The 18,645-nt window shown below is 37.8% G+C and overlaps 1 protein-coding gene across 1 annotated transcript in view; it reads left to right on the forward strand.

Annotated features, from left to right (window-relative positions):
* Positions 1-225: 225 nt before the first annotated feature.
* Positions 226-18,645, forward strand: part of LOC116446223 (macrophage mannose receptor 1-like) — a 32,452-nt gene continuing 14,032 nt past the window's right edge. The window contains exons 1-18 of the mRNA XM_032113620.1: positions 226-408; positions 2,233-2,634; positions 3,617-3,790; positions 5,266-5,424; positions 6,325-6,438; positions 6,922-7,056; positions 8,040-8,222; positions 8,792-8,949; positions 9,601-9,714; positions 10,052-10,167; positions 10,470-10,618; positions 13,377-13,576; positions 14,236-14,363; positions 15,000-15,087; positions 16,289-16,433; positions 17,451-17,486; positions 17,602-17,777; positions 18,294-18,361. Coding sequence (XP_031969511.1) covers positions 351-408; positions 2,233-2,634; positions 3,617-3,790; positions 5,266-5,424; positions 6,325-6,438; positions 6,922-7,056; positions 8,040-8,222; positions 8,792-8,949; positions 9,601-9,714; positions 10,052-10,167; positions 10,470-10,618; positions 13,377-13,576; positions 14,236-14,363; positions 15,000-15,087; positions 16,289-16,433; positions 17,451-17,486; positions 17,602-17,777; positions 18,294-18,361 — 2,603 coding nt within the window. The 5' untranslated portion in view covers positions 226-350. The remainder of the gene's footprint in view (positions 409-2,232; positions 2,635-3,616; positions 3,791-5,265; positions 5,425-6,324; positions 6,439-6,921; positions 7,057-8,039; positions 8,223-8,791; positions 8,950-9,600; positions 9,715-10,051; positions 10,168-10,469; positions 10,619-13,376; positions 13,577-14,235; positions 14,364-14,999; positions 15,088-16,288; positions 16,434-17,450; positions 17,487-17,601; positions 17,778-18,293; positions 18,362-18,645) is intronic.

An 18,645-nucleotide genomic window follows, 5' to 3' on the forward strand; every position in this document is an offset into this window, starting at 1 on the left:
TGTTGATTTGATCCCATGAGCTCCCCACATTTCCTCAGGAGAGACAGTGGGAAATTAGTAAGATATAAACTTTTGTGACCACCTGCTTTCCCAAGGAAGCATGGTTTGCCCTCAGCGAGAAGTCATTCTTGTTTGAGTGTAAAATCTGTGGCACGTGGTCTCGTTTTTTTGAAATGTGGCATGTGACAGAATGTTTCCTTATTTAGCACTCAGAGCTTTTTACCCAACCATCCAGCCTGCAAAACTGAGGAGAACCAGCCGCTGTCCTCTCTTCAGCAGGACTTTATTGCCAGCAGCTCTCACCATCCAGGTTTTGCTGAAGGGAAGAAAAGGAAACAGCGTTTACAATTATGTTTTTCAGGTTCTTGGTTGTTCTCTCTCTCGTTCACAGTGCTTTGCAGCTGGCAGGTAAGTGCCTCTTGCTTGCTTCCTGTGAAGGTTTTCATGAAAGTGCTTCCAATCCTCTGGCTTTTCTGGGTGATTGTGGTTCTGTGGTACTGCCAATGTGTATATTATTAGTTGGGGTTGGGGAACCTCTCAATGGCAGGCAAGAGGCAGGATCTCACAGAAAAATGAAATGGTTAGAGAAGGTTGCAGAGACTCAATTCTTAAAGGCTTTATTCATGTATAGTGGCACTATCATTTCAATAACCCCAGAAGATCAGACCTAAGAAAATAATGAGCTATGCTTAAATGCCTTTTAAAAAATTTATTTAATTCTTTACTTCTGGGTTCTGATTTTTGAGCTGTTGGTATCTGGGTAATGGATAACAAACTCAGGCAGTGAAAATCTCTAGGAGTGGTGAAATGTGGAAATATTTGTAAGACATTAAGATATTCACAGATGATGGCTGTAAAGGGGGTTTATTCGCTGTTTTGAATAGACTCATTGAATTCACTGGCATTGATAAAATGGATGGAATAATTTTTTAAAAAATAAAATTGGATTAAGTTTAGGAAATATCTTATGGAATTGCAGTGACAACACAACTGTTATCCCTTTAGCTGGACTTCTCTTCTAGGTTTTAATCAGGTGGCTTCTGCAGACCTGAATATTTAAGGTTAAATCCTTTCACCTATTTAACTCCGGAGGAAAACTTTCACAGTTTGTCTCAGAGTATATGGTATTTTTTTAAATCACCATGGTCTGACTGAGGTCAGAATAATTATTTTCAGTGTACTGCATATTATCAATTACATTGATTTCAATGTTTTGCAGGCTTTTAATGAAATGTCTTTAACCTCTTAAGTACATTTTTATTAAATTATATACCTACTGATCAAGACATGTATCAGGGACCAAAACTCATTATGAATCCTACAAGTTTTGGCAGAAAATACAGCTGCATGGGTCACAAAGTACGAGACAAGGCAGCAGAGAAAATTCATAGGCGCAGCTCACAATTGCTGCCGATAAACTCACTGCAGGACTGAAATTAGCTCCCCTACTTCTCCCTTACCTTTAGGCCAACACTTTAGGCATGATCAGACAAACTGCCTGGAGAGCTAGGGACCCAATTTCTGGTACAGGTGTACCCTCTACCTTCTACCTGCCTTTACATACTGGCAAGTGTCAGATGCTGCTACTCCCTGGTCCTTGCTACTTCCTCAGACTGCAATTGGCTTCCCAAAGTCATTCCTAGTTTTATAGTCAATGGCTCATAGTAGGGATGGCATGTCTTGTAGGTCAGCAAGGCCGAGGAGTCCAGAGTGACCCCTGAGAAGCCAGTTCACTCACATTTATATGATGAAAAGGAAAGGAAAGGTGGATTTGGGAGTGGGGAGGCAAATGGCTCAGCAAAGATGGCTATGTACCCACTAGGAAACCTGTAAGATCTGGCAGGGTGAGAAAAGTTTGCAGAGGTCACACGTCTACAAGGCCACACATCTGGGGATAGGCTGGAACAAGGTAATCATAATATCAGTGTGGTTGAGGGAATTCACATGACTGGTGTAAAACCATCCAACAAGCTGTGCTCAGCTCAGCTGCTGCTGCTGCCTGCCACTGATCCACAGTATGGTGACGTATAATCATGACATTCCTTTTCTGTTGTCTACTTTATTTTTAATCAGTAGAATTGATGATGCCCTGGGCCCTGTTGAAAAACATAATGTTTTTATCTGATATGAATGAACTTCTTGTTCATGTGAATGGGAAGCAGAATCATATCACATATCCACTATACAAATACTGTATATTAACTATTTCCTATGTGTTGTTTTGTTTTACAGACACTGAAACATTTTTACTATATAATAAATTCAACAAGCTCTGTCTTGAGGCATCTATTGCACAGTCAGTTAGAACTGCCACTTGCAATCAAGACAATGAATCACAAAAATTCAGGTGGATCACAGATCATCAGCTTATGAGTGTGAAACTGAAACTATGCCTGGGGGTGTCATTGAAGAAGGATCAGGCCATGGTCACCCTGTACCCCTGCAATCAAAAAAGTGAACTCCAGTGGTGGGAATGCAGAAATGAAAGCCTCCTTGCAATCCAAGGAGAAGATTTGTTTTTCAGTCCTGGTAACGAAGAGCATGAGAACGTTTTGTTAAAGAAGGAGCTGAGTGCAAAGAATAAGTGGAATATCTATGGGGCCATGGATGTTTTATGTTCCCAGGGGTATGAAGGTACAGAAAATTGATTCTTTCATCCTTTGCATTAATTCCTTTGTGAGTGTTAGAGTGTTTAGGATCTTTGGCTCTGATATTCTGACTCCTTCCATGAACACCAGAGTTTTAGGAAATCCATGCACTGAGGTAGTTAACATTGAATTTAATGCTATATTTATGTCCAAGCATGTATTATACACACACTATTTTTTAGTCTATGTATTATAGTACATTAGTATTTCACGTATTATAAGTATTGCATGTACTCTCCATATATTCTATAAATATATATTATTAGTGTATATGTATATACATGCTTACTCTTATAGTATGTATAAGTATTCTCTAAAGTCACTATTGCTCACCGTCCTGTGTCACTGTATTATTAACAGAGCACATAAACACTGATAAGTTTCTTATACAGTCACAGGGATATGAAATTACACCCCCACGAAAGAAACACAATATGGGTGAGCTGAGAAAGGTCTTAAAGTACTGATTTAAGTGGAGGAAGAGTGGCTTTTTTGACTCAGCAAATGAGGATGCTCATGGAATAATTATAGTCACCAGTGCAATTACCTTTTTTGATTAGCTGAATTCTGATTGTTTTGAATGGCTTTCCCACATCCAGAATGAATGCTCTAAAAGCCACCTCACAGGATATTTGAACACTGAACTCAGCTTTGCATGTGGGAAGCCTCTTCACTGTTTGAGATTCTTAAATGGTCACTGGAATAAAACCAGAGGGAGATAGTCTAGTATATGTTTACTTTTTTCCAGGAATCAAGACTTATAAATATTAGTTCCTGCTCTTGCATGTGTTATATAAATATTAACATTGTTTGAAATAGAAGTATCTTAGGGTAGCACTCTGGAACCTTGTTAAGGTTGTAAAAACATCTTGGACAGAAACTTAATTGTAGACCTCACTAATGATATATTACCTAGTTTACATTCATTCGTTATTTTTCATATTCACGTTATCATTTTGTCTTCCCAGAGACCTTCACGCTGCTGGGAAATGCTTTTGGCGCCCCGTGTGTCTTCCCGTTCATGTACAAGGAGCAGTGGTGGGCGGAGTGCACGGCCGCGGGCCGCACGGACGGCTGGCTCTGGTGCGCCACCACTGCCGACTACGACACGGACCAGCGGTACGGGCTTTGCCCGTCCAGAGGTAAAGAACCTGTTCCCACACAGTTCCCCTCAGCGTTGGCAAACCGGCATGAGCTGAATGGGATTATCTTTATAATAACCACTCATAACTTACAAGAACGTATTTTAGTATATGATACATTGCCACATCCTGCGGCTCACTATGCAAGGAAATATCGTTGCATGAAGATGTGAAGAGAGTGATTGAAGAGTAGAACAGCACTCAGTTCCCATTAACTGTGGGGATGTTGTTGAGCAGCACGATAATTTTGAGCTCCTTACTGTTTCCCAGCCAGGATGTGTGCTGTCACTGTTGTACCACCCTTCTCTGAGGATTCCCATTCTGATGGATGTGGGCACAAAAATGAGCACTGTAGGAGGATTGATGTTGAAGTTAATATTTCAATCTTCATGATTCTCATGTGAATATGTTTTTTTACTAAAGTGGAATGTGTCCTTTTATCTGTGTTGTTAAGTCCTGTTCATATTGTCCAGGAAGTAGCCTTTCCATCCCTTTGATATCTGCCTGGCATTTCTCTGCAATTTCAATCACTTTCTTCTATTTTTGTGGTCACTTCCCCCTCTATCTCCCTTTATGGCTTTGTTCTTGTCAGGAGAGCTTTGCATCCATGACATTGAAATCTCCACCTGACACATCTTGTCTTTCCTCTGTATTTCTCCCCATGGCCCCTGTTCAGCATTGTCCTTTATTATTGGAATACCCCTTTACTCCAATTGATTTAAAGTGGACTTTCAGTGTGACACACATCCTTAGTCAACTATGCTTTCCAGGTCCCTGCAAAGATACCTCAGACACTGAGCCCTGAAGGTGAGTGACACAGGGTCATTGAATAATTTTCAGTTTTTGAAAGCTAGTTCAAGCTTTCAGTTCTTTTTATTTTAATTTCATCTTCATACTGACTTTTGGGAATAATCAAATACATGATACAATTTTGTATTGTACTTGATTGAGCATGTATAAATCTTCAACAAGTCAAAGATGCAAAGGTAATCGGAGGAGGAGCACCTCTGCTGTGTGACAGGCGCTTCCAGAGGCTCTTCACAAGGGGATGGGATTTATCCAAGAACCTTTTTGATGCTGAATTCAGGTCTAGTGCTGGTTCTTACAGCTCTCAGTGGGAACTGCTGTCCAGAGAGAGAAGGAGATGTTGTGAAACTTTTTAAATTTTTCACGTGGGATTTCTGCCACAGCACTCCATGCAATGTATTTTCCTATGCAATCACTTCCCTTTCGGTAATTCCTGACTTTTCTCTCTTCATGGAACAGGAGGCAGTATAGGCCAGCTTTACCTGTCAGTTTACCAGCCTTAATTTTGTCCTTCCCCATCTGCTTGTAACATTCTCAGTGGTCTTGAAAGAGCAGCCCAGGTGACATTTAAGGAGATGAATGAGAACCTGCCACACAGAACAAGAACTGCAATTCAGTTTTCTGTTGGCAAGTTTCTGTGACCTCTGTTGTAATTATTTTCTTCACAGATACAGACAGCACCTGGACTACAGATCTATCAACAAATGTTCACTACCAGATAAACTTTGACTCAGCTCTCACGTGGCACCAAGCCAGGCGGAGCTGTCAGCAGCAAAATGCAGAATTATTGAGTATCACAGACATTCATGAACAAACATACCTTAAAGGTAAGGCAGTAAAGCAAACCCTGGGTTACATTCAGGATCTGTTCAGGCCATCATAACAGCTAGGGATTATTTAGTATGAATTTGGCCATTGCCTTTGGTCCTAAATATGTGTGGGTAAGAAAACAAAATATTTTAGAATTTTCAAATTCATATCAAAATTGCTGTCAAATTTACATAGAATTCAAAGTATTCCAGCATCCTGCAAGTGTCACGGTTTGACTTCATGTTTACAAACCTGAGTTTATATTAAAACACCGTTGATTTTTTTTTTTTTTAAATGGGGGAAAAAATCCTGAAAAGTAAATGAAAGTTTTACTTTTGGTAAAAAGGAAAGTTTTAAAAAAAATTGGGAAAAAAAATTTTCTTTATGCCAAAAGAAAGATGTGTTTTGTTTCAAATGCAGTTTTGACAGCTGATTTTTTCATTCACTTGTCAAACTGAAAAATATCAACTTTACTTATCCATGTATAGCTGAGGGAATGATATGGAAGAAATACTTATTTTTCATTTTAGGGATTAATTCAACTTCCAACAGATTTATTATCATTGTTTATTCTTACACTTTACCAATATTTCTTCCTAAATGTACAGAATTTAGCCTATTCTGCAGAAACAGTTTTATTTTGGATATAATCTGTGGATTATAATATAATATTATATTTGGATATAATCTGTGCCTATTTTTCATTAGTTGATAAAATAAAACAGGGAGTTTCTGTTTGTTTACCTTTTTAGAGTATTCAAAGCTTTGGCATATTTCAATTTGTCAGGTATCTCAGTATCTACAGATATTTGCAGTTAGATATTTCGGAATTGCAAGTCTTCCTAGAGACACTGTTAGTGACCATTGCTAATACAAAAGTGATTTATAAAATAATTTATTTTCTTTTTGTAACTTAGAATTAACAGAAGGTACAGATTCTGCACTTTGGATTGGACTCAACAGACTGGACTTGACTAGTGGATGGGAATGGACTGGAGGCAGCCCTTTTCAGTACTTAAACTGGGCTCCAGGTAGATGTGACTGTGTTTGATTCTGTATTTCTAAAGAGAAAATATACATACCTCAAATACTGCTGTAAATTTCATTATCAGATAAATATTCCATGAGATAAGTATTTTAGCTTTTCTTCCTTTAGCTTTACAAAAACCTTTTTTTCTATAGCAATAAAAGACAGAAACCTTCAATGTATTGCAAAAATATTTTAGCTGTGAAAGCAACACTCCCTGTCCCAAAAACATTCAGTCTTCCATTTCTTGACTAGCAACTAAAGTATGAGTTTACAGGTTTGTATCTACTTACCTAACTTACACACTACATTTCGTACAGACATTTCCCCTACTAGAGACCTACCTTAGCTCTCGACAAAGCTGGGAAAGACATGACCTCCATCACTTCATCCAGGAGTGGTCTCTCATGTGCATTTTAGACCTCAGAGCTCTGTTTGTCTTTCAGAAAAGTTAATTTTTTTTTTTTTATCTGTACTTTTCCCAAAGGAAGCCCCTCTCCAGAATCTGGAAAGCTCTGTGCAGTTTTGAATCCTGAAACAAAAGCTAAATGGCAAAACTGGGAATGTGATCAGAAACTTGGCTATATTTGTAAGAAAAGGAACTTTACTTTGGTTCCGTCAGGTACGTTGATATATGTTGATAATTAAAGTAGGAACTGTTATCTGAACCACTCAGCATATTGACAAGGACGAACAGAAGAATTAGAAATGATTTCTTGTTTCTCTGATTTCTTTTTACAACTATTGAAACCTTTCTAGTCTGATCTCCTGTTCCACAACATACAGAATGAAACAGATAAAAGCAAAAAAAGTCCAACTAGTCCCTCCTGTCCATGTTTCAGCGGCTATGTCTCCCCTTTAAGTACACACACTGCTAACCATCAAAAGGGAGAACGATCCAAAAATTATTTTTCAGAAGAGGGACATCAGTAAAAATAAGCCCAAGAAAGAAAGATGGAGAATTTAGTGTGGTTCTAAGTCATTCTCCAGGACTTGTGGTTAACCAGCACCCAGATTAGTAAATTCAGGGGTCTCTGCAGAAGTGGTGGAAGATCAAGACTATGAATGATCGACACAGTGAAGTGAGAAAAGATATTTTAAGTGTATGAAGATTTCCCTGTTGGTGTATCCCTATTTATTCTTCTAGCTATAAATCTGTCTTACGACTGTTACTCTATCAATATACTTAATCCTTTAAAAATTCATAAACCTTCTATGTTAGCTGCAGATAATGTCTGATTTCTCCTATCTGACAAATAAATACTAGGTGATACGGAAGCTGATAAAATTAATCAATTACAAAATTAATACATGCGATTAATACATTATGAAATTAATGTATTTGTTCCAGACATTTGACTGATCTTAGAATTTGTATTAGGTATTATTTTAATTGAAAAAGTTTCCTTTTCCAAGTTAAAAATTGCCTGATTTAGAATCACATTTTTGTTTACTACATTTTGTGTTCATCATTTCCTTATGATGAGAATTTCAAAAGAAAATTCTTAGTTTTGAACTTTTGCACAGATTAAGTGGAAATATTTTCAATGTCACGTCCCTTGCACGGCAACTGAACTCCTCTAAAGCCTTGGTACGTGTTCCTAGGTGACACTGGGCCTGTAACTTGCCCAGATGGATGGGTGCCGTATGTAGATCACTGCTATAAGATCTTCAGGGACAGCAAAGGATGGGAAGGAGCTTTGACCTCTTGTCAGAAGGAAGGGAGTCACTTGGCCAGCATCCAAAGCCTTGAGGAGCACAGCTTCGTGGTGTCAGAGCTTGGGTACAGTGAGTATTTCCAGGGGGTCTCTTGCCATTGTCTGTGTGGAAAACCAGACATCTGAATTGAGAGTTCCTGCTGAGTTCTGGATGTTGTCAAAACTCTGATTTTACTTACTGCCAAAATAATTGATTTAGGACTGGGGGGCTGGGCTTAGGGGCTTTCTCATTTTTTTTCATTTTGTTAAAAGAAGCTTTAAAAATTCAGGCTTCAAGTTACACAAAACCAGTATTTTAAAATTTGACTGGTGCAACGGAACTAAAAAGTAACTACTCAGAGTTCTATCATAAAATCATGGTGTATCAGCATTAGGCTGGTAATTCACACCCACTCTTATGAGGAAGAAGAGCAAAATTTTTTCATTCGGTGCAAAAATTTCCTTACAGCCTAATTTTCCAAAGCATACAGTCTTTATTTTAATATCTATATGAAAATATTAATTTATGAAATGATCATAAAACACACTAAATAATTTTATGCTTCATAAATTTGTGAAAGGAGTTACATCTCCAAAGCTTGATTGTGCTGTGAAAAGGGGGGGTGCCGTAAGAGGTCTAATCTCTGTTTCCATCTTTAGAGCCAACAGACAAGCTGTGGATTGGGCTGAATGACCATAAGGTTCAAATGTATTTTGAATGGAGTGATGGTACCCCAGTGACATACACAAAATGGCACCTGGGAGAGCCATCCACCACAAACAACAGGCCAGAAGATTGTGTCCTGATCAAAGGCCAGGTGACATTACTCAATACATATTGTATTTCCATATTGAAACTAACTATTTAATCAAAGAATAAAATGCTCTGTTATTTCAGCAAATGGCTAAGGCCAGAAAAATGGAGGTCGGGAAAAGAAAGAGACCGAATGTGACCTTTAAAAAAAAAGAAAGCATTACTGCATCACTGGTGAAATTTTCTCTTTAAGCACATCTGAAAGTCACAAATGAAATTATTAGGGCTATGAAACAGGTCTCTGAAGGTATTTTGAGTACATTCTCTCCTTTTCCTCTGGTAGTAATGATGGTATACGGGGATCTCTGATTCCTGCTGGCTCCTTTTTGCCTGCTCATTTGCCATCCTATAGCACAACTGCCTGTGAAGGGCCCTGCTCGAGAGGTCAGGGAGCAGCTCCATGTACCCTTCTCCCTTCTTACCACTGCCAGCTGTGGCTGTGCTGCTATAGCCAAGTCTACTATTTCACTGAATGTGAGAAGATTTGGTTTTGTTATCATGCAGGATAATATGATTGGATAAGGAAAAAAAATTCCATTTCAAAGTAAAAGGAGAAAGAAAATGAATCATTTTCATTATAAAGAAAGACATTATTTATCTTCTTTAGATTATTCATCTTTAATTTCTTTTTATTTCAAACTTTTTCCTGACACAGAATGGCTATTGGGCCGACCACATCTGTGAGAAGAAGACTGGCTACATTTGTAAAAGAAAAGCTACATCACAAATAGCTGGAGAAAAAGAAATTACTGAGGCAGGTTGCAAAAAAGTAAGTATGTGAGAAAGGAACGTCATCTGAACGTCAGATGAAATAAGTACATTGTCTGAGAAGCAATTAGAATTATTTGAATTATTTGTATTATTTACATGGAAGGGTTTTTGTTTTTATTTAATATGAAGTTTCTCTCTCTCTCAGCTACTCTAAAATCTAGAAAACCATTGACAGAAACCGCTTAGAAGGGATCTGTAATTTCACTGCAAAAAGTTTCTAATTCATAATATTCATGATCACTGGGCTTCATTAATTTTGAAATGGAATACTTCACTAAATACATGATATCACAATTATTTAAAATTTGTATGGAAATCCTAAAACCATGTTACAGGGCTGGAGAAGATATGGAAACTACTGCTATTTTATTGGACATGTTCCAGCAATATTTTCAGAAGCAAACACCACTTGTGAAGGAGAAGAAGGTTACTTAGCCACAGTTGAAAGTAGGTATGATAATGACTTTTTCTTGGCTTTTAAATAGCTGAAGATTGTATCCCATGAAATATTCCTAGAAAAGCTAACACAACACCAAACAGCGAAGTGTTTAAGTAACAGATGAGGTCTTTAGTTGAATAACAAAAAAGTCTTACTTTTTTTTGCTGTTTATATGGAGTCAGAATTCTACGGTAAGGTCTTCTCCCCCAGCTTGAAGCAGGGAATAGGAGAAAAAATTTTGTCATCACATTAGACAAGTAGGATTTGGGTAAACGTCTTCGTTTTAATTTGCATCTCTATGATCCCTTTTACAGATATGAACAAGCCTATCTGACCAGCCTTGTTGGGCTGAGGCCTGAAAAATATTTCTGGCTTGGCCTCTCTGATATGCAGGATCAAGGCACTTTCAGCTGGGCCAATGGTGAAGCTGTCTCTTTCACACACTGGGATGCAGGAATGCCTGGTAGGTGCTGTGATGGGAGATGGTGGGTGCTCTGAAATTGTGGTCCCTATTTGGGTTTGCTTGGTCAATGTCCTCTGAATTTTATGTTTTAAACTTTTGGTATATTCTACAAGCCCTGGCAGTTTTCAAATCCTGTATTTTAGTTTCAAAGGGAAAAGTTTGAACTGCAATTTTATATTAGGACATCTGGTATATTTATCCATAAGATTAACTTTTTCCCCATCTTCACAGGGAGATAACAGGAGTTACAAACAGGTCCTGAGACTATTTCATACTTGTCCCTCTATTGAAAAAGTTAGCCTGGGAGAAGAGTTTAAAACAGAGCAACTGTAATATGGATTTTAAGTTAGAATTACAAACTCAAAGTATCAAAAATTACTGTGCCACTATTATTTTTTATGCGTGATACTAAGAAAACTGCATTCATGGGCTCATACTGTACAGAAGAAGAGAAAACAAGATTTCATAATGCCATGAGGAAATCTGCTCTCCCTGAGATATACTATGCTCCTCATAGTGATCATTTGTCTGAAAATTTTATTGAAAACCTCCAGTGAGGTTATAAAATACAAAATAAATAATAAAAAAATTACAAAAGACAAAGACTAGTAAAACCTTAGCAAATGCCATAAGAAGAAAGCTTGCCAGGGAGTCTGTGGTGCCAGCAGATGATCAGAGTATGAAGAAAGCACTCAGAGGTCATGTTAAGGAATCTTCATTAACATCCAGGTGCCACTCTGGAGTCACACTCACACCACATGAGCTGAGACCAAGGTCCCTTCCCAGCTACACCCCCCACACTCACACAGTCAGACAAGGTTTCCTTACCAGCTTGAACCCAGGTTTTCCCAGATTTTTTGACCCCTAAAATAATTCGATCATGGTGCAATAATAAAACAACAGCTTGAGCTGGTTGCCTCCAAGGAGGGTCCATGAACAAAGGAAACTCTGGGGTTTTTTACCCTTACAGTCTACATGCACTAAGACTAGGTCCTTGGCTCTGTCTGTGTCTTTGGGTGTCCGCTCACCTGGCTGAGCCACTGGTGCCTGTGCCCTTTGCTATGCAAAGTATCAGTGCCAGTTCACAGCCCTCTGCCTTGGCTCCCACCACCCACAGCTCAATCTCTAGCTGGCACTGCAGCTTGCAAACCAAACTACCTGCAGCAAATGCATTCCTCAACAGTCAGGCTGGAACAGTAAAGAAAAATCTGTTTCCTTGCATCTGTGTTCACTGAGAAGAAAATGGACTTTTGTGCTGGAAAGCTTTGTGAGGGTATCTATTGTGGAAGAATCTATTTCAAGAGTAAATATCAAGAAAATAGACTATGGAGTAAATTGATGGCATGAAGTCAGGACTAAGCATGGCTGCAAAAGTATCCAGGAGCTGTTAAGGTTACATGAAGTGAACTCTTCTCTTTAATGTGTAACTTCCTCCTAAAGCTGCCTTGACATCTAAGCTTTTCAAAAAGACAAATTTGGTGCCAACATTTAAAATGGTTCCAGGGAGATAGGAGAAATATAGATGAATGAGTCATTACTAAATTAGCTGAATCTCTAATAAAGAAGATATAGTGGGAAAGATATATAAAATCACTTCTGGAAAGGGAGGTTATGCTTATAGATCTCCCAGAGCTCCCCACAGAAGGCAAAAGCATATGAATGAGGGAATTCTATTAAGTGTGGTCTATCTCAATTACTGAAAGACTTTCAGCTAACCTGACCTAACACAGAAAAGCTCTTACACGAATAAAAGTATTGATCAAAAGCCACTGAATGGAAGGTGAATTTTTTATTAGGGGGGCTATTTTTTACTGGGGAACTGTGTCCCATAATGATCTGTGCCAGAGCCCATGCTGTTCAATATATTTGCAGACTATTTGGAAAAGGTGAAATAGTGAGATGACAAAATTTGCTGATGGTAGTAAATTATTTCTGGTAGCAAAGATGCGCCTGTGAGAAAACTCAGGATGGTATCAGGAGAATAAGTGACTGAGCATGATCAGTAAAACAGCAGGTGAACTTTGATGCAGGTAAAGGATGTTCTTAGGAAAAACCATGTCTTGAATTGGCATAAAATGATGGATTTATAGCTGATAATTTCATTTCTGTTCTTGGCATGATGGTAAACAGGTCCATTAAAACATCGGGTCTGTGCCAAACAAAAAAAATCCCAAAATGTTAAAAATACTTAGAAAATTAAGAAAGAGCACAAATAATCCATTGAATAAGCCCATTTTGTGCATTTGACTGCATCTTGTGGGATGTAGGCAGCTCTGTTTCCTCTGAGAGAACCATCTAAAATTACAGCAAACATCATGGGATAAGTTTTGGGCTGAAACTGTCTGGGTTTGCACACCCGCCCTCATATGCACCAGTGGAGTTGTTTCCATCTATGTGAAAAAACACTATTGACCAAGGTAATGCTGTCTCATGTAAAACAGGCTTAACATAAATAGGAATGAGATTCTCACTTGAAAACATAAGATTTCACTTTAAGAAACTCTCACCCTACTTTCTACCCAAAAAATTAATTATGCAGGACATTCAAAAACAAAGGAAAAATAAAGTAAGATTCTAATTGGATCATGACCTCCTCAAACAGAAAATACTACTCTGCCTGTATGAAAAACACCTAAAATATAAATTTGCTGTTCAAATGTTATTGCAGGGCAAAAAGTGAGTGATTTAAAAAAAGAATTAAATAATTCACACTTTATAAAATATCCAGCATGGTTTTTTTGGTTTTTTTTCTCATAAGGAAATAAACCAGGATGTGTAGCCATGAGAACTGGGACTGCAGCTGGATTATGGGATGTTCTTGACTGTGAGATAAAGCAAAAATATATTTGCAAGCAGTGGGCAAAGGGTGCAACAGTTCCACCTATTCCAACTACTGCTCTGGTCCCTACATGTCCTGAAGGTTGGGTATCAAACCGCCATAGAAGTTCCTGTTTTAAAGTAAGTGCCTAAATAGTTAAAAGAAGCAGCTTGGTCTGGGGTAAGAAAATAAACAAGAAAAAAAGAAAAAGGAACTGACATCTTCGTTTTGCAATATCTGAGATTGGAATAGAGCAAAGAACAAAACCCCAAAAATTCTTCTCAGGAAATTATCCATGAGAGGGGATAAACTAAGGAAGAAAGATGAGGTTGAAGGGAGGGAAGGGAAGGGAGGGGGGAAGGGCACAGGAAAGAAAATGAGGAAGTTTGTACTCCAGGGGTTGAATGAACTGGAGCAGGAAATGGAAGAAGAGGAACATAAACATCAAGGCCCCAGAAAAACATAAAGAAAAGAGAAAAAAAGAAAAACCAGAAACAACTTCATGTTGAAATATTAAAAGGAAAATGTCAAAATTCTGTATTAAACAGCAGAAGCAGCAAAGCTGGTTTGTTGGTGCTGCTCTTTATGTCTGTTGTGCAAAGATGTGGTATTTGTCTGAGATGTGTGAGAGTTCAGGGAACAAACAGGGAAACAGTGAAGTATAGTCTCCAGCAGCACAATTCCTAAGGGTGGGCCTTGCTAAAATACGCATATTACCCCACAAAATAAAGGATAAAAAATCACATTCTTTAATTATTGTAACATGTATATAATATGTTCTAAGATAATTTCTCCATAGTGTTTTTGCAGATCAAAAATTAGAAAGAAATCATGGTTTGAAGCTCTAGATTTTTGCAGACAAATAGGAGGGGATCTGGTCGCCATTAACACTAAGGAGGAGATACCATTAGTAAACCAAGCAATGAGGTTGGTATTTGATGTGTGTTTATCTTACCAGATTTAAAAGACTTTTCATATGAACTATTATGAATGATCTTACATGATTTCTGAAAAGCGTGGATTCCTCAAAAGTGAAAAGACCTGTGATAGTTCGAAATTTATCTATTCAGTAGAGCAGCAACAACTGTTTTTAACATTTTCATGGAAAAAAAAGAGTGACGTGTGTTGAGAAAAATTTTAAAAAACCTCCACCAGTACCATGATTACTAGATACAATTTAGAAACACATGAGATTAGCGGTATTTCTACAAGGGTAGAAAACATGATCAATGTATCTACTGTTGAAGTAGATATGTATCTACCCTGCAGTGGTCAGTGCTGAAACCACTTTTTGAATCTGTGAAGGTTTTCCCTAAGTAAATAGTACATTAGGGAAATACATGATCAATACTACTAATAAGCCTGATAACTAAGCTATTGACACTGAACCACAGAAATATTACACATTTCTATGAAGAACATATGTATGCATTTCACCGAAGGTAATAGGGAAATTTGCAACTTCACTGCTTTTACAATGTGCTCTAGAAAGTTCAACAATGTATTTCTGGATGTTTTTTGTGTTGATATTTACACACTGCTCTGTCCTGCAATTTCTTTTAGTGACACTCGCTGTATGTTTGAAACATTTTGGCTTGGTATATTTTCCTTGAATCCAGATGAAGGATTTTCCTGGAGTGATGGCTCTCCAGTGAGTATTTTAATTTTTCGTCATATTTGTTTGCTTAAGATACTTTGGCATTTGTACATATACTGTCTGGCTTTTTACAGTTATCCTCATCAAGAAAACATGGATCCTGCAAACTAATCTGTGATCCATCTGCTAATCTGTATTGTCATGATTAATATCATAGCTAAACTTTTGAATGCATGGAAATTCTCTGTATCTCATCAGAATCTGTAGCTTTTTGTGTAATTTATTTTCTCTTCCAATAAGATAATATTTACACCTAATGTCAAAACATAAAATTCATTATACTGCATCATGTATCCTGTCTCAGTAGCCATAAACTTCTTAAGAGCTAATCAAACAGCAAGCATGTTTCCCAGTATACTCCTGCATCCCCCAGTAAGTGTGGTCATAAAATTTTAATTTATTTATTTCCTTGAATTTATCCAGTTGTCTCTTGAGTCCATGCAAATATCTACAGCTGTGAAAAACATTTCTGTGGGATCTACTTTTATTACCCTCCATTTACTACTACTCCCTATTCTTTCATATTTTTTTTAACACAAGAAAGGACCTCTTCCCTTATCTTATTCACATAACTTTCCATAAAAGTTTCAGAAGGTGTCATTACCAAGAATTCTTGACAATAATAAGTAGGTTGTACCACATGGGTCTCCCTTTCCATTTGGATGTCAGTTTCATCAGAGGTAACTCCTCTAGATTTGCAGGACATGACTTCCCTCCCAAAAGTCACACTCCCATCCTCATTAACCACAGGGAAGGGAAGAAGGGAATGAGGAATTGATGCATGATATGGTCGCTGCCACCAGACAGATGTCAGACAACGTAATTTTGAACCAGGTCAGACATGGAGTGAAAAGTAGCCTGTCTGCACATGATTAGCATGAGTGATATGTGGGTAAAATTCATAGCTAGGTGAAGTTCATTAGAAACAGTCCATTCGCCTGTTTCTCTTCTGTCTGTGTCTATGGCTTAGGGCACAAACAAGAGGAAAAGCCCCCTGTGGCAAGACAGCCATGTCTGAACACTGACATCATTGCCTCACTCTAAAATCCTTACACCTATTGCTTTCCCTGCATTTCCAACTCTTTTTAGCTAAAACCAGGATTTCTGAGACAAAAGCAATTAATTTATGTTTTCTAATGGAAAGTACAGCTACTGAAACAGATAAAAAGGGTAACAAAGATGATTTCTTCTATAGGTTAGGTACACAAACTGGGATGATAGTCCAAGGAATTCAGGACAACGCAAGTTTTGTGGCTCACTCAATGGTGCAAGACTTTCTGGACTGTGGTCTCTTTCAGTCTGTCAAGAACAGCATAACTGGGTTTGCCAAATAAAACAAGGTAGATTTCTTCTTCTCTTTTCGCAAGAAAATTTAAAAACTTTAATAAGTAGTTGCTTTCTAAGTTAAGTTGCTGGAGAAAGAGACAAAATTTTGAAGAACTACTTTTTCCAAATGGAGGTCAAGAGTACTGAGAAACTTATTATAGGCTGAGATTTTTCAATTATGGATGATAAGAATAAATAGATTTATTTGACATAAATTAGGGTGTATAAATAATCCATATATTTTCAAGATTTCAAATTTTTTTAATACTAAGAATCTTTTGCTTTTATTTTTGTAATGTTGGAGGTAAGGATTTGTAAGGGTGTGTATTTTATTTCTTACAATACTGGTTTTTATGTTAACACAGGCGAAGCCAAAAATCAGGTATTATATCTTTGTCAGATTTGTTGGCACTTCAAGTTTTCCTGTAGAATTATTCAGGATTCAACTGCTTTTGAAAAAGCAATGATTCACAGCAGTGCCATTTCTTTTTCTATCCCAACCAGAAATAACTCAGTCAGTATAGGTGTATATATACATACACACATACATAGAGTTGTATTTCCATTTGCTTACGAATATTACTCAGAGAGTTTTTTAATAGAGCTAAAATAAATCTAGTGGAAATTTTCTCCCTTTTGATGAACATACCCCCAGGTGAATTATGGAATGTCTACTGATGGATCAGTAAAGGAGCTGCATGCCAAAGTTTAAAGTGTTTCAGATAAATCTACTGTGACTTACTGGCTGGAAGAGCAATTTTCCCTTGCCTTGCTCTGTGCAGGAATGTGATTCAGCTAAAGCTATGGCTTTTGCTGATGTGAAGCACTGCTTATGATACAAAGTTAAAGTAGATGACCTTGCATATTGAACCATGTGAAGCTGAACTGTGTGGCTAAGCCCACTTTCTAGTCAATAGCCAAAGGGATGGAGAATCCTGCTCTGCTCCTCACTCTTCTTGCAGTCAGTCACAAGCTACATCATAAAGCACTCTACAGAGATGCATCATGCCTCCTATTTTCTTCTTTTGCAGGAGCCTCATTAAAACCTATACCAATTGACACATATGGTAGGTCTTTGAATACATTCTTATTATTCATAATTTTTTCCTAAAATTGTTATTCTAAAATAAGCTTTTGTGTTCTACACATACAGAATTTAAGGCTACCTTATTTATCTTCCAGAATATAAAACCACTGCGGATGGATGGGTCATATATAAAGATAAACTCTACTATTTCAGCGATGAACAGGTCTCCATGGAAAAAGCCCAAGAGATTTGCAGGAAGAATTCTGCAGACCTAGCTGTTGTTAATAGTAACAGTGAGAGAAGGTTCCTAAAGAGAGTATTAAAAGAAACTGTAAGAATCATTGTAAATAGACAGCCTAAAGTAGAAATGATTTTGACAATCTGCTTGCAAAACTTGAGTTGTCTCAGAAGGAGACCCATCAGCATTTTCACTAATGAAATATCCCCCAATGCGCCCTTTGATCCCATGGGATTGAGCCTCTCCTGCTCCGTGCCAGCTGTGCTGATGGAGTTGACGGGAGGGGCAATGTGGGGAGGTACCAACTCTCTTGGGAAGCAGCTGGTCTTTAAGGGAGATTGAAAAGGAGTACCAGTTTCTGACTCTAAATCTGCTTCTTTTCTACTCCATCCCAAGGGCCTTCAGCGCTGCAGGACGGCTCTGATGTCCCAGATAAAAACCTGACTTCTGTGCCTGGGCATATAAATACATTGCTGTGCTTAACTGCAAGCAGGTGCTTTACTGCTGTGGACTTTAGTGGCTGCTCTGTGAACCTAATCAATGGTGTATCAATTTCTGCTTGTTTCAAAGACTTATATTTTAAATTAAAATTATGTCTTTCTGCCTTAGGAGAGCTTTGGGAGTAGGCCAGCAGGATACTTCATTGGTCTAAGAGTGAGCCTTGATAAAACGTTCAGGTAAGTTAAGATGATCAGTGCAGCTCTTAACATGTAGAAACAAATTCAATACTTTATGTAGCTGGAGGTACTGAATATGTTCTCTTCAAGGTCTGAAGGCTGTTCCACATACCGTGTACAGAGCAGAATGTGATAGTCCTAGAATATTCTAAAGTCCAATAGTTTTCCCCAAAAATAAATAGTAAAAGAATATGTTTTCCTTGAGTAAGCACTTAGCCAAATAAAGGCTTGGCAGATCTACTCTCCATACACACTTTCTCAAGTTTCTTTCAGAGATTTGCCCC

Source organism: Corvus moneduloides, chromosome 1, assembly GCF_009650955.1.
Source record: "Corvus moneduloides isolate bCorMon1 chromosome 1, bCorMon1.pri, whole genome shotgun sequence".
NCBI classification, from domain to species: Eukaryota; Metazoa; Chordata; class Aves; order Passeriformes; family Corvidae; genus Corvus; species Corvus moneduloides.